Source organism: Botryllus schlosseri, chromosome 7 (assembly GCF_051294905.1).
Source record: "Botryllus schlosseri isolate E-star chromosome 7, Bs_hap1, whole genome shotgun sequence".
Classification (NCBI taxonomy): Eukaryota; Metazoa; Chordata; class Ascidiacea; order Stolidobranchia; family Styelidae; genus Botryllus; species Botryllus schlosseri.
The window spans coordinates 17273287-17299514 of record NC_137242.1 but is presented as its reverse complement, the minus strand read 5'-3'; the positions used below and the strand labels follow the sequence as shown (position 1 = coordinate 17299514).

At 40.5% G+C, this 26228-nt stretch overlaps 1 protein-coding gene across 1 annotated transcript in view; it reads right to left on the bottom strand.

The window, feature by feature from the left end:
• Positions 1-8974: 8974 nt before the first annotated feature.
• Positions 8975-26228, bottom strand: part of LOC145442818 (cyclic nucleotide-gated channel alpha-3-like) — a 41103-nt gene continuing 23849 nt past the window's right edge. The window contains exons 7-12 of the mRNA XM_080320831.1: positions 23148-23279; positions 22912-23088; positions 21647-21767; positions 21304-21445; positions 10265-10400; positions 8975-10098 (exon numbers count right to left, since the gene is read on the bottom strand). Coding sequence (XP_080176957.1) covers positions 9928-10098; positions 10265-10400; positions 21304-21445; positions 21647-21767; positions 22912-23088; positions 23148-23279 — 879 coding nt within the window. The 3' untranslated portion in view covers positions 8975-9927. The remainder of the gene's footprint in view (positions 10099-10264; positions 10401-21303; positions 21446-21646; positions 21768-22911; positions 23089-23147; positions 23280-26228) is intronic.

Here is a 26228-nt window from a genome sequence, read left to right as displayed (position 1 = left end):
GTCTTACAGAATATTAACTTATTTTACAGTTGAATAAAAAATCACTGATCGAGTTGTAAGGTTTCAAACCTTGTTGATGACTCTCACTTTACAAAACGATATGGCATCGAACAGCGTCAACACTATGCAAGTCGGAGCAACTTCAAATTTTCACGTCGGCGTCAAATTCGTCTCATCACCCAAAAGAGGTGGCGTTAGCCAATATCTCAAAGGTATATTCATCGACGGTAATAACGAAGAGATATCTTTCACGTGTTTCAATCGTGAATTGTTCGGGGTCATTGAGAAAGCATTCTCCAAACGAAAAAAACTCATGGTCAAATCCGGTTGGGTCCAAATTGACAAGTTTACTGGAAAACCTGCTGTATTACTGGGACGGGCTTCGTCAGTAACTCTGCATGGAAAATCGAGACATACGACTGAAGAATACCCATTATTGACCTGTGAATCGGTATACGGAAATAAAGATGAATACGTCTCGATCGCCGCTACTTGTGTTTCTCGAGAGGAGAAGACGGTCAATTCTGGTGCCGGAAAGGAGTTGAAATTATACAGTTTTACATTGAAGGATGATACTGGCGAGGTGGTTTTGGATCAATGGAACAAAGCCTCACTCGTACCCGGGAAGAAATATCAACTCACTCGCGTTAAAAACTGTGTCGGTAGATTGAAAATCGATCAGTTAACTAGACTTGTTGAATTGAAAGAATAGTTTGCGTATTTGTATACCGCAATACAATATTTCATTACACGTAAAATGTATGACCTATGTGATTCGACAACTGGGTTAGCGCGGTGTTGTTTTACTGCTCGAGGTGTGAAAATTGTGCTATCACGGTGAAGTCGAGACTGTGAACAGCAGACTATTCTGTAGGTGCGAAACAGCGGTACGGAAGGTGCGAATAATCCGATCTGAAAGTACTATTCAGGTTACGTAGGAATCAATAGGCACAGCGCGAAAAGACTTGAGACGATCGGTCGTTTGTCACGACTGAACTACGGTGTCTTCATGTAGAACCGTGTGAGCGATCCCTATACTGTAACGCTATCATGTCGCGTCTATATCAGCTACGTTACCGTGTCACCGCACCCATAAGAATAACGATATATTAAAGTCGCACTCACCGTAAACGTTGGGATTACTTCAAATTGGTCATATATAATAATTTGAGGTATACACATTAACTAAGAGTCAATCACGTGACTATTTACTATACCTAATACATATTCAACACCGTGCCGCCGCCGCCTATACCCGAAAGGGCGATTCACGGCCGCACCCATAAGAACACATGGCGAGTCACCACATATCGCGTAAGAATACATGGCACCTCACCGCCGAGAGGGGGGTCTAAAAAGGCGCATCACCACCCCCGGTTTTCAGGCACCTCACCACCCCGCCCATAAGAGATAAGGGTCACCTCACCACCCCCGCCATAAGACACAATGGCACCTCACCACCCCCGCCATAAGAGATAAGGGTCACCTCACCACCCCCGGTTTTCAGGCACCTCACCACCCCGCCCATAAGAACCAATGGCGATTCGCGAGCGATCTATACTACTACTCACATCACTTGCAAACGTTACTATGCAGTGGAAGATATGCTATTACGTCGCATTTCCAAATCGTGATGATAAAACGAGACCGTTAGATGATTCGTGACTGAAAATTGTGACTTGGACTTAGACGCAACCTTTCATAAAAATACTAGACTCGGGGTGATTTCAATGGCAAAAGGAATATGACTCGAGTATACTCTGAGTGACTAGGAACGTCCTTAATTGGTTAAAACCATGGACGCAACAAACTATTCGCGTGTCATGGCGGTAGTAATAGGTCAGAAGGTCACTGCCTGGTTTTCCGCTATCTAAGCATGTATACTGTATAGTTATGGCAACCATGGGCATTCTGTTAGTTACCTTTTGGGTCCCGTAAACCATGTTATTAATGCCTCTGTTAAAGGTGCCGCATAACGTAGCGGTACGATCCACCGATCTAGCACCAATCTGTTGTTCGGTGTTTCTATTACCATGACACATTAATCAACATAATTACATTGTTATTTATCTGATCCAATATCTCGAGGTAGGTAGTAGGTGTTTTGATTCGACCAAGGGTAATGAAAAGAATAACAGCCCACTTATCACGAGTAGGCCTATGCCCAGGGTTTCCATACCGTCCTTATTTCTAGGATTTGTCCTTATTTTTAAGGGCCACGTCTTAGAAAACTCGAATGTCCTTATTTCTAAGAAATGTCCTTCTTTTCGACTTGCGTCCTTATTTTGTCTTATTTTCAACAACTACAGAACTTCGATCGTTTTCCTCTGGTATCTGTGTTGCATAATATTTCAAAATTATGCCTTCGTGTCGAGCTTTTATGACATCATGAATGAAAGGAAGCCCCTTGGCGTACACACCACAATATTTGACTTCCTAGTAGTGAGATAGCTTGGGTAGTGAGTAGTAAAGAAGTTTCGGCTGTACCAAGCTATCGCAGCGGACGTCATTTTAGCCGTAAACAGCAACTCCAGGCTTCTGCTGTTTAGCCTACACAGCAGAATTTAAGCTGTGGGGAAGGCAGCATTTATAGGTACTGAAAAGGGCGCAGTGCAGTCGACACTTGGGTTAAAAAGTAGTAAAGCTATAAATCATCGATAAATCTATCTAAATTATATTGTACATATAGTTTTAGCTACTAATAAGGATAAATCTGATTAGTTAAAATGATCAGGCGTAAAAACTTTTTCGTGACGATTATGAGAGATAATTCAAATGTATCACAGGAAGCTTAAAGGGCGAGTGTTTCGCACATTGCAATATCTGCAATTGTGACATTAACCTGGGGGCCATAGGAAAGACCGCTATTCCAACCCACATTGATACCCCAAAAACACAGGAAGAGTGTCATAATGATAGTTTCGAACCAGTCGATGAATAATTTTCTCACAAGTCGATCAGCACCAACGACCACAGACCACAAGGGGCAGTTGCTGCGAAGGGTACCTGGGCATTCCACACCGTCAAACACCAGCAATCATTTTTCTACTACGATTGCAAAAGGAATATTCCCCGATTCCAACATGGACCAAGACTACAATCATTGCTACTGAGTTCATGCTCCATACGCTCAAAAATTGATCTGTCCAAACTTGGTGTACAGCCTTTTTCCATCTTGGTTGACGCGTCTAATCAGAACGAAGGGAAGAAATTTGGTTTATCACCCATTGAGAGGCCCCAGTACAACGGTTTTTATTTGGGGGGGGGGCTGACGAAGTGCTGTTTCGGCCGGAAGTAAAGGTAAACCGATACCTCAGCTGTCGTAAGATCCATGAAGTACTTTCTAATAACAAGAAGTTGCTGGAGAAGGTTGTTTTTTGCTAAAAGTATGGAATGTGATATGCCACGCCTCGTGTAAATACAAAGTATGCACAAAAACACTTTTTAATGCTAATCTAATTTTTCGACTGTCCTTATTTTTGGGTCCATGTCAATGGCAACCCTGCCTATGCCCGAAACCTGGATTAGGATTTAGGGTGCACTGCCCAGCCCTCCAGCGTTGTGATATCAGATCTATCTCTGGTATCAATCTGTTAAATTTAATTATTCTACCTATTGTTGCTGCAAATTATAACGGAACCGCTTATATGATGGCACCAAGCCTTTGTGCGCTCGGATGTCTACATCTTAGAAGTTTAGAATTAATATGTACGTATTGTCCTCGTAAGGGCCGTAACAGCACTTCGTCAGCCCCTCAAAAAACGTTGATCTTGGGCTCCCAATATCAAGATAAACCGAACTTCTGAGGGGGGCTTCGCCCCCAGATCCCATTTTACTATCCGCTCTTTGCCGCTACTTGTCATCAACATTGGTTGTCCGTTTAGTGAGACAGCTATTCTCTCCTAGACGCGCCATGCGCGAAAATTTCAGTAATTCACCATTGAATCGGTCAATATGATCAGGAATTGCATATATATTGCTATGAATTTTTATCCTCTCTCTGCTCACGTAATCAAATTTACCGGTAGAGCTGAGTGAGGTGTGTTTGAAAAGGTAGGACCCCTCAATAATAATTAAATATCTTCGGGCGTCTACCCGTTGGCAGGAACGAAACAGCACTTCGTCATGCCCCCCAAGCAATTTCGGTCTTGGGCTCCCATAGGGAGATAAACCGACCCTGCCCCCATCATGTTTTTCGCTTTTTGCCACGAAATTAGTAGTATTGTTTAGTGAACCAGCGGTTAGCGCGAAAAGTTTCGATATTTCATGATAAAATCGGTCAACGATCGGGAATTGCATATATATTGCTATCAATTTCTTGTCCTCTCTGCTCACGTTATCAGAATTACCAGTAGAGCTGAGTGAGGTGTCTTGGAAACTGTAGCGGTGTAGCGCCCGTAAATAATAATTGCACATCTTCGGGCGGGCGGACCCGTTCGTAGGACTTCGTTACATGATGCTATCTCTTGAACTCCTCTCTGCTATTTCAAAAAATATAGAAATAGCCCAAACGTACTAAACTAAAAGACGCACACGATTTCAAATTGGTATTTCTTCATTGGCATATAATTTTTCCCTGCGGGATGGTATTTGTCTTCTGAGGTTCAGATTGCCAAGACAGGAACATTCGGCGCCAGTCATTTAGGCGTCTATGGACAATGAAACCAATATGTATTTCGTATCTATAACGACGTTTTCGGTCAGCGTAAGGGCAGTCCATTTCGGCCAAGGTTTTCGCGCTTTTGATCGTTCTGGCACACGTCTTGGACTCGCATGTAATATATCCTAAATCGTTATATGTCTTGGTGGGGCGTGGCGCGGTAATGGCTGACGCCGATATGTCCTGTCCATATCTTTAAATCTTGCGTGTTTTTTGTGGGGGGGGGGAGAGCGCCAAATAATCAAGATATTTGGCAACTTGAAATCGCGCCGAGCGCGAAAATCTTTTGAAAAAGTTTCATAAATTTTCAAAAAATACTCTATAATTTATGCTACTCAACGAAATAATTTTAGGCCGCCTTCGAGCTTCGTGCCAGTCCAAAATTGCTATAATAATAGACCACATTTTCACGATGTGTATTGCACGTCAGTCTGCTAGTTCGGCTCACTTCCAATAGAATAACTTCATCCTTTCAGATAAGGCCTTTGAAGGTCTACTACGAAAGACATAGAATACTCCTGTTGATGCTGCGACCAGCGGTGTCATAAAAAACTAGCCAATTGGCCCGCGACCACATGTGAGTTTGAGACCTCTGCTGCAAAGCAATGGCATGGAATACAGTGCGTGACTATGACGTAATCGAATATTCACACCAAGTGATTATGATGTCACTTGACTCCGCATACCCTCGTAAAATGACGGTTCGGCTCGACGGACTTGCTATTGACTGACCACAACTGCTCATGCTCATTTATGTTAGGGTTGCCATACGTCCGGAATTTCACTGAAAAATCTGCGTCCGGGAGGAATTTCTAAAATATGCCTAAATGTCCAGAATTTTGAAGGCTTGAAGCCGGCTCAATAGTTTTTCGTAAATCAACATGAACAATATTATTTTCAAGCAGATTTATGCTATTCAAAATTGTTCTTCGCGCCGCGCGCGAGGTACTGCAACGTATAATGATATTAGTATGGGCACCAGGCACCACCCTCTCCAAAAATGCAATCAAAAGTAATATAAATAACCATCATTTACTGAAATAAGTCGGATTGTAATCGCAATTATAAGCTAACGGTATATTCCTAGAGTTGGATAAGGCCATTTTGATGCTTCAAGCACAGACAGTGGTTCCAAATCTTCGGGTCGTTCGCCTTAATCTGGAGGTCGCGATTATGTTGGACGTAATCAGCTTCATAGGCCGTGAGTAAGTTTGGGCAAGCTGAATTTTTTTAGTAATCAGCTTATCAATTTTTGAACTTTGCCACGAAACATTTTCAAATGGGAAAAGAGGTCGCGACCATAAGAGGTTAGAAATCACCGGATGTGCAACCTGCTGGTTCATTTTATAGTAGCCTAATATATGAAAGAATCAATATTATTGACAGAATTCATACATAAAATTTAACAGCCAAATGAACATAGTAAGTGCCCATCAAGTTACATCGACTACCCTATGGTGGGCCCAAGATCAGTGCTTTTTTGGGCGGAAGGGGGGGGGTAGAGGTTGCTTCGAACCTGATAACACATATACAGATAGCCCACCGACCTAACAGTATAGCAGGGCTGTCAAACACAATCCTGCCAGGCCAGACACGGCCCGCCAGATGATTTCATCCGGCCCGAGGAGGAATCTATTGCAGACCCTAGTTTAACGAAGTATATTGGTATAACGCCATTTTAATAATATTCAATAAGGAGTTGGTAGACCTTACGTAATTCCATGAACTGAGACCCGATAAGACCTTTGTGAGCCGTATATTTTGTCGTGTGAACGTAGATAACAATTTGGGCATGTACTCTCTCGTGGCTATGAGAGATATTGATTCATTCTATTCGTGATTGTTCACTGATTCGGAAGTCCGTGGCATTGCCGTACGTGATTCAATAAAGTTACAAGTCGTGGAGACAGAAACAAAATATATTCGTCAGTGTGATCCATTGAATACGTGTGCAATAGACAGGCTTCGTGGTACGTCAGCCAACAACGCCGTACGGCGCGGTTACGCCGGTCCGTCAAAAGAAGAAACACGCAGCGAATTGTAAACGCAACCTTCTGGAGTGAATTATACAACTACAAATATTCGCTCTGCGTTATACCTAGCAAGTAGCAATCACCAGAGCTCACATTACAGATGGCCCAATTCACGACCTATGTTCCACTCCATTCCTGTTAAGTGTATACAGCAGAGATGAGCGGATTTGAAATTTCTATGTCTTAATCCAAACCAAATCCGAACCTTCAAATCCAAATCCTAATCCATAACTTTTTCATATTCAAGTCCATGTCCAATCCTAATCCGATTCCAACTGGAAATTCAGAAAAAAAACTAATTTATGCAATGGAGGGATTCGAAAATTTTCTTTTACAACCAACGATTTACTTGATTCAGGATAACCTAGTAACCATAAGTACATTAATAACTGATTTGAATAAAGTTTGTCGCCATTCGCCACACGACATTTCAATCTCCCAGAAAATAGCTAAATCCAATCCAAATCCTCATCCGTTCTGAAAAAAATGTCTAATCCAAATCCAATCCAAATCCGACAAAATTTCACAAATCCTGTTTTTTCAAAACCTAAACCTATAATCCATGCTCATCTCTGGTATACAGTCGATGGGCAATGCTTTGCTAGTGTGACGTCATATTGACGGTCAATGAGTTACACCTCATTTTAAAATATGCTAGTGGGCGCTAAAGAGTGTCCGGAATTGGCTTCACCAAAATATGGTAACCCTAATTTATGATAGGAGAGAGCTTCGGAGCTGGAGCTGGAACAATTTACCATTCACGCCTGCTCCATAGCCCTGACCGTGATTGTAACTAAAAAAGGTCATTACACTAGGCCAGGCATCAATAAATCACAGCCTCATTGCCGGTAATGTAATTAGTTTAGTCACCTGCTTCCCAATTACTACCCATAGAATTTGGATGTTCCTCGATCATTTTTGTTATATGTCGACGGCAACCTCATTTTGTCGCGGCATCCCTGATCAGTGTAATCGGTAGACCTACCCAGTCGAGAACCACTGCGGTATATTATAATTCAGGGTGATCATAGCTATATATCAATAACACTGGGCAACCATTTTGAACGAAAAATTTGTTGACTTTGATTTTGCACTTAATTTAGGCTAATTTCGGCATGCTGATTGCAAAAATGTGGTTGGTTTTCTTCCACCAGGTCAAGTTTTGCTTTACGACGTAGGCTATGCCAAAAATATGCAAATTTTCACGAATTTAGCCATATTACTTTGCTATACCATATAGAAATCCTCACTTTTTTCACATAATAAGCTATAGAGCCAAGGGATTAATTGAATTATTTGGAAAAAAGGTACTGGTATCGATCTAAGCCGATGCTTTCACCCATTTTTGGTTAGAGGATGCAATCACCCGAGGATATTTCAGACGCATATTTGATGCAAACTGCAGGATATTGAAAGAAAAATAAGCATTACATTTACCATCTGCTCCTATACACTCGATAATTTGGATCAAGATGAAGATCATAAGGATAGCAGGCATAATGATAAAGATTTTGAAATCGAAGATGGTTCAGGACGTAGAGTAGTCCATCAACATAAGTTGAATGATCTGACATAGGCTTTGGGACTTGGAAGAGAAATATTCGTAACTTTTAGCATCCTTGCGAATTAACAAAAGATTACTTGGCAAGAGGGAGAAGATATCTCACTTTCGATCATGAGAAACGGCGTTTTCATCGTGGGGCTACTTTCGGTAGGTTTGTGTTGCTGTGATACTGCCATTGGCATGATACTGTTACCAAGGGTTGCTGGAGGAGTTAGGAATCCTGATTTACAACTCAAATGAATGGCAAATACCTATTGGTAGCTCCAAAAGGATCATGAAGTGTGACATTCTCCAAAATAGCAACGTCTTAAGTGCAGTAACGATTGCACACACAGTTATAGTCTTCGTGAATAATACAGAAACATTGAGAATAATATAGAAACATTGAATTGTTGCAATATTACAAGCACGATTGGAGCATATGTGTCAGCATTGAAACATTGTTTTTTCTTAGTGATCAGACAATAAGGATGCACAATTGCACACGTTACCGTGATACACATGTGCCACTGCCATATGTTTATGTCGGACAGAAGACATTTAAAAAAAGCTAAAACATCTAAATAATTTCCCGAAAAACCTTGGCATAGTCAGCGTTGGGCAAGGAGAAAGTATCCCCTTATATCTGAAGATGTCTGGGGTAAGATACCGGAGTACATTGGAGCTTACATATGTTAGCTGACTATTGCTTGAGTATCAAACGAGACTATACCCACAGAAGTATGAGTTATCAGGGAAATTTGTACCCTGAAACTCGCACTTTATTTGTCCTGCAGAAGCAATATCATTTTAAATCAACCAAATAAAGCAGTGCAAATGTTTATTTGGAGTCAATTGATTTACTTTCGAATGCTTTTCGATTTTGAAACCTTTTTATACATAAACATGAAATATTAAAAGTACTACCTTGTGTGGGTTATGAGACAATGTGATGGCCTCTAACCCAAAAACTTGACGTGATCGAGAAAAACGGAAGTCATTTGTGAATCCAGCGCCCAAAAATTAGTCGAAATCGATTGTCCGATCAAAGTCAACAAAAATTGTGTTTACCAGTGTAATAGGAATGATGAAAGATCTTAATGTACTACTGCCGCAAATAGTGTGGGTATAACATGCAGAAATGAATAACGCAGCTTATTGAAACCCACGCTTTGTCTTATTTCATAATTATCAGTAGTTCAGAGTGCAGTTGCAGTGGAACTCCGTTTATTAAATCAATATTTGTTCGATCGAAGCTCCAAAAACATTTTCAAGTTGGAAAACATTTGCCCTAAAAAACTTTATAATGATTTATAAGCGTCATCAGTTTTCAGTTACAGCTCAGCCTATTTTTCAAACTTGATAATGGTAAGGTTATGAAATGTTCCGTTAGTTATTTTCTCTGCAGAAATTGTTCTTACAATGATGTTGTGTATTACCTCTTGATAAGAAGCTCACAAATAAAGTCTTTGGGGTTCATAAAGTACCATTCGAGTGTAATATCGACATCGCCACGCATCTCTACCTACTCTCGTGTCCATGAGTAATTTTTTGCCGACCTATATTTTATCTGTCAGTATAACACCAGATATCAACAATCCCTCTCCTTCGATTCTCCGCTGACGTAGGAAATTCAGTCTGTCCGTAGCAACCGGTACGCTTAATCGAACGTAGCCTTACGTCATCCGAGACTAGGAACTACCAAGCTTCGTCTCCAGTTGATGGATTCGTTGTTTCAGTGAGGTCTGGAGGTCAATGTGTTCAGCCATCAGTCGGGAGAACTGGGTTTTAAGCCTTTCCACAGTTCTTTCCAGAGAGTTGCACTTTTCTAGTAGATTTGCGGTGGTTATTACTTCATCACCCTAGGAAAAATACGTTAACGTTGGGCGCTCGAGAATAATTATCCGGAAATGAGGGGTAAAAATATTTGCAAATGTATCACATCCGTGAGTGGACTAGATCGCATTACTTTCACAGAGTGAGGCCAACTAATAAAAAGTAAAATGAGCAGAATCCAAATTATTTTACCTCTTTCTTTTCTTCAATCATTCCGTCCTTCGATAACATTTGTTTTCCTTTCTCTTCCAATTTCTTTTTCGCGTCCGGATAGTCTGATAATACTTGAAGTAAGTCATCTTTCGACAAGCAGAACAGGTCCGAGTACCTGCGAGTAAATTATTGCAACACGTACGTACGCATGTCACATGTCTGAGTTGTTAGATAACCATATGCCAATAATTATATGGACTGTAGATGTTTAAGTCGACTTATCTACAGTTATGGTTGCATTTAAAACAAAAATCAATTTAGAACAAACCTGTTCAAAACATGGCCTGTGTTTAAAACAGTTTTTTCTTGATTTTTTACCATGACGCCACGAATGGTTCACTGTGACGTGTAGTAGGCCTATATTGACATGGACAATTAAAAATATAAGGTAAATATGACTCCTTGACGAAAAATGGCTCCGTCCCCTACTACATCGTTATGCAGCATTTTCACGGCCGGCGGTCATTATCATCACAACATCAATTCCGTATACCAAATTATATATACGTGCTATAATTATTGAACCGATGACGATTTCGAGGTTTCAAATCACTCCATATCATATACGTTTACTATACACCGGGTGCAAATCGTCCATAGGCTCATACTACATGTATTTACACAATTATGGCATAATGACACAACTTTTGTAAAAAAAACACAATATTTTCAAATAGCCTTTTTAAAAACACCCGATTTACAGTGATGTCCAATGCAATCACACCACCATATCTAGATCATTGTGCTGCGACTTCAAACGGCCTTTGGCAGGACGTTTTCCCTGCTTCACAACAACGTAGCGTAATTTTCTACATCAGATACGTTGAAAGAACTATATATCCGATATGGTATCAAACAAAACACTCCACACTCCACAGTCATCAAACCATTACCATATAAAATTTTGAATTCGAAACACATAGCTTTAAAACGAATTGTCGTATTTTAATTCATAAAGATTCCGCAACCTAATGACAAATGCATGACAGCTCATATGGATGCTTTTAAGATTACTATTCTTATTGGCACGACACAGTGCCGCTTATCGCCTTTTCCATAGCTATGTGCACCACGACTCGAATTTTGATAATGTCCATAGCGACTTTGCTTTTTCGTAATCTTGGGGATTACTTTTCATTCTCTTCTCCCTGTCAATCTCGCAGTCTCTCTCGCTAACATGCGTCCCCATCAGGGTCTCACTTTCAGTTTGGGCTTTTTCAATGCACTACCGCAGTAGTGAGGTCGATGATGATGAGCGCAGAGAAGACGTAGAAGTTTGACGTCACTGGGATTCCAATCCAATCCAATCCATTGGTGTCGTGAGTGCATTGCTCAACCAGCTGCGCCCCTCGCTTCCTCATGAAGATGAAGATGAACAACAGCGAAGGTATATTTCAGTTAAGCGATTTCATTGATAAAATGATGATAATCAGCTGGTTGGCCTTTCCGACGACGCGCTGTCCTTGGCCAAGCATTGGTTTTCACTCACTGGTAGCTCTGTTCTTAGGAGAAAGTATTCGGGAGTCGAGCACTTTACCGTGTCCTGTGGAATCACGGCTATGACCACAGGACTACGGTGACTGTCAAGTACTTGTCGTATTATTATAAATGAAACACCAATGAAGTAACATTTCATACTAATAACGTTGAATTAGTGCTCCGGTTCCCGTATTTTTTCGTTGAGGCACAGAAACTACATGACGGCATGAAGATGATGAGCTGCATTATTAGATGCATTATATAAGCAAAGGGTTGTCCAAAATTTGGAAAATCTCAAAACTGATGGGTATCAATGTCTCATTCTATAGATTATTGATAAAAAAACAGCAATGAGCCGGCAATAAACTCACAGGAAAGTCGTTAAGATTGGTCGCAAAGCGTTTGAAAGTAGCTACCGACGAGTGGGCGTGCCAGCGACCATAGAACGGCAACAAGACTAGTAATCAGAAATCACGGCTCTCGATTAGCTAATCGGCTATGCTTCAATGATTACGACGGTGGTGGCTTGCTGAATAGCAGAGATGAGCAGATTTGAAATTTCTATGTCCTAATCCAATCCAAATCCGAACCTTCAAATCCAAATCCAAATCCTAATCCATAACTTTTTCATATTCAAGTCCATGTCCAATCCTAATCCGATTCCAACTGGAAATTCAGAAAAAATACTAATTTATGCAATGGAGGGATTCGAAAATTTTCTTTCACAACCAACGATTCACTTGATTCTAGATAACTTGGTAACCATAAGTACATTAATAACTGATCTGAATAAAGTTTGTCGCCATTCGCCACACGACATTTCAATCTCCCAGAAAATAGTTCAATCCAATCCAAATCCTAATCCGTTCCGGAAAAAATGTCTAATCCAAATCCAATCCAAATCCGACAAAATTTCACAAATCCTGTTTTTTCAAAACCTAATCCTAATCCATGCTCATCTCTGCTGAATAGTTGTTAAATGAGTGTGCTAACAGCGGTGATTCTGTAAGGGCATTGTAGGTTGGTTGGCAGATAATGATTTAAGATTATATCAGGATATGTTGAGTCACTAAATACATGATGATGAACACAACAGCTGCTTCACATACACTTAAAGCATGAGTGGCTTATTGTGAAAGAAACCGCAGTAAACCGCATGTCTGTTTTGACCGAGGGAAAGGACAGAACACGCGGAGAAATATTGCAGAGGCGCGTATGCAAGTGGCTAACGAATTACTTGTTTCAGAAGGAATTCATCATCATTGAATACAAATATAAGGCTTAACAATGACAATATACTTTGTCTGATTTTGTTGGGCTCCAGCCATGCTATATGACAGCAAAATGATTAAACTCTTGCAGCAAAATGAATTCACTCGTAAGTGCTGTCAAAGTCGTTAATGATGCCGTAGAAAGAGGTGTAAAACTAAGCACAGACTATGCTGGTATGGCCAGCAAAAAGACAGTTTTCTGGTATATCTTAGCATGTTCTGAATGAATCTTGATGATCATTACCGGCCGCAACACTGCAGGAATCAAACCAGACGTGGATATAAAACGAGCTTAAGATGCATTGAAGCGGTGCGATATAGTTACATTTCTTCGGGGCTACAATATATAAGCTATCTGGTCGGCCCATATAACATCATCTAAACCAGTGGTTCTCAACCAGGGGTCCGCGGACCCCTGAGGGTACGCGAAGCATTCCCAGGGGGTCCGCGAAGCCTCAAAATAGTCGATAAGCCAATTTGTATATTTTTTATTTCGGAAAATCATGAGGCAGTTTCGTTTCATTACTAGTAAAACTCCAGAGCGCACAGCAACAGAATGGCACTCTGAGATGAAATATCCTACCGTGCAGACTCATTTTAATTGCTAAATTGCCAATAGCCTAAGAAAACAAACATTTTCCTGTTTAGAGATGTTTTGTTGGGGATTGTGGAAAAGGGTGAATGGGTAAGGTCAATCACGGTGACTTCGAAATGTTTACAAAAATCCCTTTTTACTGTGATATTTATAACCATTTTTCCATAATTACTTCAAGATAAGCTGCTAGATAGAAATGACCAGGCTTGACGTTATATGTTCAATAGGGATGGTGTGAACCTCTGAAAGGTTCAGGTTCGTGTGAACGCGAACCTTTTTGAAAGGTTCTGTGTGAACACGAACGTGAACCTCATGACGTCACGTGACGTCATATTGCTAATTCCAACCCTATCTTTCAATGAAGTGATACCCTACTAATGTACACGATACCTAGTGACGACTCGGGCTACATAATGCCACAATGCCGAAGTACATATTGGTGTTTCAACGTCGCTGAGTGCGGAGATAATTAAGTTAGCTGATTCGGGAGAATGCTAATCGTGTGATTAAATACTGCTAATCGCGACGCATGAAGGTGAAGAGGGTTACGCGCGATGGTTAGTCGCGGTGTCCCGAGTTTTCAATCAAGTGGCGTTATCTGTTGCATCATAATGCGAAAATGCGTTATCTATTGGCTGCTAGTTGGTGAATAAAACTAGAGATCCCACAATCTCCATACTGAAACAGCAGGCTGCTAACGACGATACTGCCACTGTAATAGGTAGAATTATCATCATCGCGAAATGAAAGTCGTTTCCAATTAGTACGGTACAGCTAAGAAACGGATATCGCTTTGCAATGGCGGGTAGTCCTACATAATTCGTTGATTGTTTAGTGAAGCCATAACCTAGGAGACAATCGGCACGGTCATTATCGGGAATAATTAGACGTAGGAATGGTACGCAGTTTCTATAGAAAACTAGAAATCTATAGTTGTTCCAGTTTGTTAAATCATGAGATTAACACTAACTTTATGCGCCGCGATCAACCGGTTTCCTTAATCCTGGGTTGATAAATCCTGACGAACGCGCTAATCGACTTTATTGCTAATCCAACTTTATTATCTTTGCCCTAAATGTATCGACTGAGGCAATTAAAGGATATAATACTCCCATAAAATCAATATTTTCCGTCGCTTTGCCAACAATTTCGACGAGTACTTACCAGTCAGTGGCGGCTCGTGACAATATCGGGTGGTGGGGCCAGGGCTGCAAGCAACTTTTTATCAAGATGACGTCACAATGACGTTTTCCAACGTAAACAAGTAACTTAATGATGTTACGGTAACATGAATTTCCCGACAACAGTGATTTTAACGTATGTGCCACGAGAGGTCTGCCGGTGAGCTGTGACTTGAAGTGTGGTAACTGCGTAAACGGCGTACGGAACAAAGATTCAACGCGGTTCATGTTCGCACTAGACCTGACTAATTATCTGCAGAAATGTAAATGACTATAACTCTCGAGAGATTGCGTAAGCCTAATTGGAAAGGTCAACGAGTTCGGACACATACCCAATTGTTATCTCATACATTGGGCCTGTCATATTGAATCCAAAACATCATTCTGAAGAACCAAGAATAGCAGTCTCGGAAACTCGGTCTCGGTACAGCATAGGAGATTTTGGCCTTGAAACTGGAGACTGTAACACGACACATATGGTTTTATTACTGTCTATAGGTCTGCTGCGAAATCGCCTTTGGAAAATATATTACCGAATATACACGTGGATGAAAGCCGTACACTGTTACATGACATCATCGAGAAGTAGCCTCATGGCCCTTTTCGGTATGGTACACTGTCAAAATAATGCAAACAGACCGAATTTTGCGTAAAATTTACTGAGGAATAGGCAGATCAAGTGATCAGCTGTTAGCCGACATCGAAAACGAAATAGCTATCGCGCTTGACAGGGGGTTGTAAGCAAATGGCTTGAAGGCCACAATTTCACGGTGAAATTGACATTGGAGTATATAATATCAAAGTAAATATTTGAATGCAAATGAGAATGATATCATCATCTCGTCACCTATCTCAGTATGGAACACAGTTAACGTTACCACAGATACACCGGCTTTTGCGTGAAATCCGCAATGCGTTGTAGGCTAAAGTGTCAGATCTGAGCACATATCTACCATATTCGACCTTGATAACGAAATTACTGCCCTAATCATTGAGTGTCAACCTTGAGACTTGGCACAGCATTCGATACTAAAATCAAAACACACCGTGCAAAATCTCATGACAGATCTAGGTAAGGAGCATCGTTAAAATCAATAGAGACCAATACCGGCTTTGCGTAAAATCTGTTAGCGATAAATGACGAGTCAGCTCTCACTCGACTTAGGAAACGAAATTACCACTAACATAGTTCAGTGACAAACTTAAAACTTGGTACAGCGTTCGATACTAACATTAAGACTTACCGTGCCAAATGTCATAACCGATCTCAGTATTGAACATCGTCAAAATCAATGGATACCAATACCGGCTTTCGAGTAAAATCTGTTTGCGATACATGACGGATCAGCACACACTCAACTTCGGAAACGGATTTACTACCCTAAACTTTAAGTAGAAACCCTGAAACTTGGGGGAGTGTTAAATACCACCATCACGACATGACATACCAAGTTTCAAGAGTTTTCATGGTGTGAAACACCATCAAAATCGACCTATACCAGCAAAGGTCGACTAAACGCATATGACGGTAACCGAGTTCAGATATAGATACGATTGTTACATCACACCTTCGGGGCACAGACCTATTGAGCCCCGGTTGCTCGGTAATTTTATGAATAGGAGAGAGTAAATCACCGTTTCTTTATTGTGCGCGGCTTTGAGAGAATAGACAGTCAAAGCTTGTTATGAGCGCAACCGGGGCAAGCCCCGGCTAGGCATTCGCAAAGCGAAAACACAGAAGAGGATTCGATTTTCGCAGAGACTTCGCTATATATGGGCATTTACAAGCGAAAGGACAAGAAGAATACGATTTTCGCTGTGATTTCGGTATATATAGATTGTTGTGCGTCTATAAATGGTAAAGAATTGTTATTGAACAGAATTTTAGGTGGGGCAATGCCCCAGTTGCCCTATAGGACGAGCCGCCACTGTTACCAGTGAACATAAACTTACGCCTTAACGGTCGAGACCAGACCGGACAATGTTTCGGCGTCAGAGTATCGCTACATTGATATTGAGCTGAATGTAAAACAGGTTTCTATACTTGCTACAAAAGTTATACACTATACAGCAGTGGCCAACACCTCAATCGCACGGATTTGGTTTTAATGATGCAGTAAAGATACGAAGTCAAGATTGACCCCCTACGCCTGCTAGATTTTTTATCATCAGAAAACGATATCAATTTCATTGATTGGTTGAATAAGCATCATTCGCTTACTGCGTATTTTGCTCGTGATGTTTTTGATGGCGGGTAAAACTCACAACAGAGAGTCACAAACGGAAACCTGGATGTTTCGAGCAAACTTTTGTAACAAAGCAAGTAAAACATTTGAGATTGTCAAGGTGCATGCTCGTTTAGTGTTGATTTTTAATGCAGCCAGCGCCATGCATGGAGTGCCCCGCAGTTGAAATGCAATAAATATGAACCAAAGATGTTGTAACGAAGTGAAAATTGTAATATATGAAAAAGGTTCACAGTGTAGAACCTACCAAGGTTCTGTTGTGAACGCGAACCTCTAAATTTCCGAGGTTCACACACAGAACGCGAACGTGAACCTCGCGTTCACACCATCCCTAATTGTTCAATAAAAAAAAATGATTCGTTAATTTTGGTGCCATATTTGTTGCGATCATACCCAAATGTGTTGTCGGAAGCGGTACACGTTATTATTACATTCGCCACCACCTATATTTGGGGAATTGGATTTTCGGCACTCATTAATATCCTATCGATGGCGCGGATTTTCAAGACACGAACACGTATTTCGAGAAATGCAATTACAGAATTCGCTTTGAAGTAATAGAAGTCAACTCAACTTCTACATGGATGGCATGCTCTTATTTTCAAGAAAAGTCGTTTTTCGCTGTTTATCATTAAGCTTACAGCTATCAGTTGCACAGGACAGAAGATGATTGTACGATAATTGAGCTAAATCCGAATTAAAACTTTGTGGGGGTCCGTGATGGTCCGACAGGGGTCCTCGAAGACAAAAAGGTTGAGAACAACTGCTATAAGCAGATAAGATTTTGTGCGGCATCCATCTCACACATGGTGTTCTGCATCAGTTTGTGATGACTAATATACTTTACTCACGCCCAGAAAAGTAGAAGCACTGACATAATTGCAACCATAACTAGGTATTTCTCGGATTTATATTTAGTTCTAAAAGTGCACAATCATTCGCCGTTTAACCTCTGTCGTGCCTGCAATTATCTAAGGAGAAGCTATACAAGCAAACTGTCTTTCTAATTGTCATGATGTAGCTGCACATAGTACACCTAGAAGCTATATCCAATCGATCGCGACTCGCAATTGTATTATGCTTATTACTGGCGCGTCACTGTTCGAATATTAGCATTCTGATACTTACGTACCGCTCTGACTTGCACGCTCAAAAGGTGCCAGTCAGAGAGCATGTTCATTATTATTGTTGTTCTGAATCTGCTTAAAGATTGAGTGTAGCTGTGCTTGTCTGGCGTTCTGAGTATTGAAATCAGAGTTACGCAGTTAGTTAAGTACTCAGTAGGATACGAGTTCCCACAATACCATCATAGAGTGTGCGTATGCCTTTTCAACTCTTTGTGCGGCATCATCGACGACTTTGACAGTACTTACGAGTGAATTCAATTTTCTGTAAGAGTCTAGTGAGTCACCTGCAAAAACGGCTGATTGAGCCAATCGTTATGGCATTCAACACTTCAACCACGACTGAAACCGAATAAGATCTGACAACGTAGTGCCATTGTTAAGCTTTATCTTTGTATTCGATGATGATGTATCTCTTCTGAAACAAGAAATTCGTTCACCACTTGCATAAGCGCCTTTGCAATATTTCTCCGCATGTTCTGTGCTTTCCCTCGGTCAAAACAGACATGCGGTCTACTGCAGTTTCCTTCACAGTAAGCCAGTTGTTGTTGTTGTTGTTGTTGTTGTTAGTATTGTACATATGGTGTTCGGCTACTATGGCCTTTTGCACCAGGTCTCAATAGTCTGATAAATCCATTAGCGTCACAACTGTCTGCCGGTAAGGATAACTAATTCAGCCACTGGTAGTAAAATCCGTGGATCTGATAACAGTTTTGTGAGCTGAAACGGTATGCCTAGATTCGCCGCTGTCGTCTTCAGGTGATCGCGGGGGGGTCGAGCAGCGCTCGCAATCAATCAAATAGTGGTCGACCGTCTCGTCGATATCGCACGTATCGCATAAACCCGTGTCGTGACATCCGATTCTGCGAAGGTGCCAGTGGAGTCTGCAGTGGCCCGTTTGCAATCTTATCAGAATTGAGGATATGCCAGTCATGCTTTAAGTTTGTGTGAAGCAGCTGTTGTTTGTTCATCATCATGTAGGCTATTTAGTGACTCAACATATCCTGAAATAATCTTGAATCATTGTCTGCCAACCAACCTACAATGCGCTTACAGAAACACCGCCGTTAGCAGATCCATTTAACAACTGATCAGTGATCAGTAGGGCGATTTTTTTTTGACATGTCAAAAAAAGTCAAAATTAGGTCAAAATTGTAGCGTTAGGTCAAAATTTGTCAAAATTGTTTACAAAATCAAAAATTTTTTGACCTCTACATTTAGTTTGTATCGTAGATTTTGCGCTGTCTGTGAACTTATCATTTGATAATTTACAGCCTGTAGCCTACTTTATAGGCCTACCGTTGTAAACGGCCCATCGTCTGCTCATTGTGAATCATAAACGGTCAAATGAAACAAATAGTGACATGGTTTTATGGTCAACGTACCGCAATATCCTAACTGAAGCAAGACTGCTTGGGCATTGCATGGTTCTTACATCAAGAAGCGCAAGCTGAAAAATTGTGATATAGACAACATTGTCAGAATGAAGCAACACGGTGCATCACCAGCAAGCAGTGTGCACACAACTTCAGTGTTGTCAGCTAACAACTGCTGCTGTTAAACGTTCTTTCTCCATTCTCGACAAGCTACTTAGTAACAACAGACACTTTCTACCCGAGATAGCGCAGTGGTATAATCCGGGGCTGCAACACCAATGGGTGTGGGTTCGATTCCGACCGAGGTCGACTTCATAATTCCGATAGCTAAATGTTGGAGGTTTACCTAGGCTCCTCCTCGCCACCTCATCCGCGTAAGCGGTGTCTTACAAAAAAGCCTAGAGGTGGCCCGTGCTATATGTTGGCAGTTACGGAAAATATGAAGAATATCGGCCTGGTGTAAATGACCATAGTAGTTGACAAACACCATGAATACCACAAAACAAACAAAACAAAACAAACACTTTCTACCCGAGAATGTAGGAAAGTATCTTTCGTTGTACTACAACAAATTTTAATTATTCCACCATAATACGTAATGTAACTATTGCAATTCTTCATAGGGCCAGATTTCGTTGAAATACTAGTTTTTTTCATGTAAAAATTTGTCAGTTTTTGAGCCAAAAACGTTCTTTCAGGCCAAAATACTTTGTAAGGACAGACAGTTCCAACCAGAAATGAAGATAAGTAGTACAATTTTAACATTATGTGCGAAAACACCTAATTTGCATACGTGAGGTCAAAATTTGGTCAAATTTCAGTTTTTTTAGGTCAAAAAAAGTCAAAATTTAGATTTTTTAGGTCAAAATCTTCCGTTTTTTAGGTCAAAAAAAATCGCCCTAGTGATCAGCAAGCCACTACCGTCGTGATCATTGAAGCATAACCGATTAGCCAATCAAGAGCCGTGATTTCGTGATTACTGATTAGGCTACTATAGTCTTGTTGCCGTTCTATGGTCGCTGACACGACCGAGGTCGACTCCAGAATTCCTACCTAAGTGTTGGAGGTTTATCTAGGCTCCTCCTCGCCATCTCATCCGTGTAAGCGGTGTCTTATAAAAGCCTAGAAGTGGGCCGTGCTACAAGTCGGCAGATACGGGATGAGAATGAAGAATATTGGCCTGGTGTAAATGACCATAGTAGTCGACAAGCACCATGAGTACCTCAAAACAAATGGTCGCTGACACGCCCACTCGCCGGCAGCTACTTTCAGCAACGACAAATCTAACGGCTTTTCTATAAGCTTATTCTAGGCTCATTGCTGTTTTTTTTAAATCAATAATCTATGAAATGAGACATTGATACCCATCATTTTTGAGATTTTCCGAATTTTGAGCAACCCTTATATACATCGTTGTATTAGGAATGACTTGTATTCAATTATTCAAACACTCGTGCAAAACGCAATTAATTGCAGATAATAAAGCGATAAAGTTTTTTTATTGAGTGTATTTGCTTATGAGGGTACCCTATTTCTTAAAACCGGAATAAGTCAGTGGCGCTGACATGCCTATTCAATAGTAGGCTACATATTCAAATCGAAATTTACTTTCATATACTTCATAGGTACTGAATAATAACTAAAAGGCTGTGACGGTAGTTCTGTTGTAAATTACACCTCGACCCTGCCTATACTATACGCCTCCCAACAGATATTGTGCGATTGCTCATTTCTAAAATCGCCTACCCTATACTCCGCACGTTCGCCGTTCTCCTGTTGCCAGTCTTATTCCCCGGGATGTTTAAAATACTGATTTCTCCGAAATATGAACCGTCGCCCAACACACAAAATTGGGTCACGCCGTCATCCGCTACAACTGCCAGCTTCCCTGAAAAAGTATACTGTGAATACTGAATAGTCTACCTAACGGGGCTAATATATTACCCCAGTGGCGCCAACGGACAGTGTTAGATGCGGATAAATCGGCCCGATCTCAACAGGTAAATTTTCAAAATGATATGTTACATTTTGCAGGAAGTAAGCTTATGCATTGCTGGAATACAGTTTTACTATCATTCAAACAAAATACCTTCTTTCACAATATACATTTCCTTTCCAACATCTCCTTTCCGACAAATGTAGTCGCCTGGGCTGAATACTTGCGGACTTAATCGCAAAACTAATTCGACGAGCAAGCCCGGCTCACAATCCTGTGAATTAAAACAGGAAATTTCAATAATCCAGATTGACTGCTCGCGCCGCATCGACAAATCAACAAACCATAGTTAAGATATCAAGTCACAGTAAATTGAACTTTTCGGGAACCATGTGATGGATCAGGTATCGAGAACCTTCACGTCAAGAGAGCCATCCATTGGGCCTATATTTTCAAATGTAATTACCAAAGAATCATACAAATATGCCAATCACCTACTACGTCACAATCGAAGATTCGTGACGTCATCGTGACATGAAATCGAAGTTCACTATGTACAGCATTTGTTATGTGATGTTATATTGACCGCACTAATCAAGCTGGCTTCTCGACATTTGAGCATAAGACCTTTTTTTTATCAACTCGGCAGAGATTGGCGGGTTTGAAATTTCTATGTTCTAATCCAATCCAAATCTGAATCTTCCAATCCTAATTCTTGTCCTGTTCCAGAATTTCGTATATCCCAATCCTAATTCTTATCTTAATCCGATATAAACTTGGAATTCCTCTAAGAAAGACCACATCTTACGCCTGTAATTCTATAAAAAGGAATAAAACGCATAATGAGTGCCTAAGTAGGCTACATCAAAAGACTTTGGTAGGACGAAAGAATTTACGTCAATCTCCCAAACATCGATGGATCGATGGAGAAAATTGGCCCGGTGTAAATGACCATGACCATAGTAGTCGATAAATACCATTATCACCCTAAACAACATCGACTTGCACTGGCGTGGGTAGCAGCGCGCTAGGTCTATTTATATGAAAAAAATCGAAACAAATTGACCGCTGTAACGTCAGTTGTGGTCACTGCATTAAAATGAATACATACCGTCGACTATTGGTTAATAGCGTTGCCCTCAGCAGTCCGGGCTCGCAAATACTTCATTTATCCATAACTCACTGGATGAGTTACTCATCATCGAGTTAATTCATTTATAACATGCGTGATGCAACTGTCCACTATACTAAGAGGACGTCCAAGGTTCCATAGGATGTAAGTCAGCGATTTTATTGTGATTCGACATCACTTTCTCTATATGCCCAATGTGCTTCGAAAATATTCTGGCAATTTTGGCATCATTTGGCCATTTGGCCTGCCTTGCAAAAAACACTCACAGGGGTGTTTTAGACCCAACCTGGAACAATGCTACTCTTTTCAAGGTATCCATGTGCACGTTGATAGCGATCTCGGCTCGCAACTTTTCAGGTAGAATCGACAGCACTTGCTTTTCATCCGTTGACTTTTTATTCGTCCATAGATAGTCGAACCACTTGATTATGTGTTTCTGCAGAGGCTTGCTGACTTCTCTAAACTGAATTACGTATCATCATAGTTCGCGGTACTTCACCAATCGCATCTGAAATTGCATACCAGCATGTATTGTTTCACCGAGTCCATACGACTTTGAAATTCGGTTTTCGCCGCATTCATGTTGCTGATCATTGATCCAACGTTTCCGACGATGGTGGCAAATATCAACACCCCAACCAGGAAGTCAAAAATCTTGAGAGATAGGTACGATTCTTTAGAGAAAATCACGTTTGGTACATTCACATGACGTGGCTATATCAGACAATTAAATTTTTGCAATGCGAGCAAAGTTCAGAATCGATAGCCTTTGAGGCGTACCTACCGTTGATTTGTTGAATCAAGATAATAATACAGTTACGATAAAAGACATTTAGCATCCATGAGATTGCTGTTATTTTATGATATTTCTTAATAGAACAGCAAGGTTCTGACTGATTGTTTGTATATTTGGAAATGGTGCGTATAACAGCGGATGTTTTTTGCACCATGTTATTTCAAATTAAGAAGTTCTATTCCATGGATCACCAACCTTTTTGCAACCAAGAGTTACTTGGGTACTGATTGAAGCGACGGGCTACCATTTACTCCCGCCGTTTACCGGTACCAGACTGAATTACCGTTTTGATATTCATAGCACTGGGCAGGACTCACACTTCGGTATGACTTCTAAGAGAGTGTTTTAAATCAAAACATCTCATTTCAACTAGCTAGTCACCATTATTTTTTAATAAATCATAAATTACTTCGCACCATGTTGCAGTGTTGGGATCAAGTCACTGCTTTCGAGTCACGATCACGAGTCATTGTACATTTTGACTCGAGTCAAGTCAAGTCAATCGATTTTCGAAGGTGACACGAGTCAAGTCAAGTCAAGTCACTCGATTTTTGGAAGTGACTCGAGTCAAGTCGAGTCAAGTCAAGTCACGAGTCAAGTCACAATTCAAGTCAACTTGCTTTTTCGAAGTACAATGCATGATTACGTCATTGCATTTTGCTGCCTGTCCGAAATACCGATGGACTGGTCATTGATTTTGAACCGATGAACGAATATAGATTTAAATATACACGCAAGAAGGCGCTCGCTCGCTCACATACATGTAGAACTGCTAAACTACAATTGCATAGCCTCAGTTTATAGTTACCAGCCAAAATAGAGAATAAAGAAACGAATTGATAAGATACAATACGTTACCAATTTACAAATTGATATGATACAATTCGTGCCTGTGTCAATGGTTGGGGACTGTATAAACTAGGCTTACCATATTTTGGAAAAAGAGGACACTTTTTCAGAAATTTCAGACATGCAAAACTGGAGAAGAATTCTCAAAAACCGGTAAATTTTTCCCACTTCGTGATCGTTTGACTAAACAAAAAAAAAAAGTCATCACTTCCGCTCAGAGCTCAAAATAACGTTTTTCTCTCCACATTGCCAGGCGGATGACTAAAAAAAAAAAGGTCTTCTTTTCGGTCAGAGCTAAAATCACCGCTTTTCCCTCCGAAATACCCGCCGGAGCTTCACTTCTGCGCTAATTTGCGGCATATCACTCGCAATTTCCTCTAAATCTGACCTAAATTTTCAAAAAAGAGGACAAAATCTCAAAAAAGAGGACAAAAGGGCGTCCTCCGAGGACACTTTCAAAAAAGTCAAAAAAGAGGACAAATCCTCTTAAAAGAGGACGTATGGCAAGCCTAGTATAAACTATATTCGAATTCAATTTCAATAAAACAATAGGTAAGAACAGAGAACATACAGACATTTTGCTATTAAATTACTTACTATACTCTAGTTTACGACAACGTAAACTGTAAGCTTCGATCATTTCGTTTGCGGTCAATTTATTTGTGAGAGAACAATGGAGGCTCAGTGAATCGCACGATCATTGAATTATTGGTCGCTCTCGCGGGTCATACCAGCATTTCGCGAACAATCCAAACATATACAAGATACAGTTCACGATTTTTATCGACACCGATTACTTGATGACTTGAAATTGACTCGTGAATTTTGCTCCGAGTCACGAATCAATTCAAATTTCTGATACGCCGAGTCAAGTCAAGTCAACGAAAAAGATGACTCGAGTCATCCCAACACTGCCATGTTGGTATAAATTATACAACAACAGTCACGTCAAATTTTAAAATAAATCATGTCACCATTTAGACCGGACGTCATGTTATCTGTTCCTATATCAGTCAATGGGAATCCTAGTATTGCATGCTAGTGCACTGTACTCCGCTATGTAACTTAACACAGCAACTCTGAGTGAGTGTTCCAGATGTGCATTAGTAAGGCGTGTTATGCTTTTGTTTTTTTCTGAAGTTCATGTCTGAAAAGCCTGTTTCGCAACGATAAGTTGAACCAAACGCGCTTCCAACCTTCATAGCTGCTGCGCAAAGTGAACATTAGGGCTGTTCAAAAATAACCTTTTTTCCTGAATCTTGCTGGTTACTTGATTAAATCGTTAGGTTGCCTTAAAAAATGACGCACACCAAATTTGAATTCATTCCAACCAATATTCGCGGATTTCGTAGAGTTTGAAAATTTTGAATTTGCCTGAAAATGCAAAAAAAAAGTTTTTTCAATTTTTTCTGCCAACCCCATGAAATTGTTGCGCTGTCTTCAAGCACGAAGCAAAACAAATTTGACTCAATTTGAAGCAGTAGAAGTGGAGTTATGTCAGTTTTTCTTTGATAATTCTGGGATTATCCTCGATTGGTGGATCATCCCAGAATTTTCATCAAAAAACTTGAATAACTCGGCTTCTGCAGCTTGGAATTGAGTCAAATTTGTTTTGCATCGTTTTTGAAGACAGTGCAACAATTTCATGAGGTTGAAAGAAAAATTGGAAAAAAAAAATTTTTTGCATTTTAAGGCAAATTCAAAATTTTCAAAGTCTACGAAATCCGCGAATATTGGTTGGAATGAATTCAAATTTGGTGTGCGTCATTTTTTAAGGCAACCTAACGATTTAATCAAGTAACCAGCAAGATTCAGGAAAAAAGGGTATTTTTGAACAGCCCTAGTGAACATACACCATGGTACTTTTCCGTGTCAACAAGGCACCAAAAGTTTAATGCAGCCTGGTGGGCTTTGAGGTGGAGGTCCTATTGCAGTGTTACAATTTCAATTTCCAACTG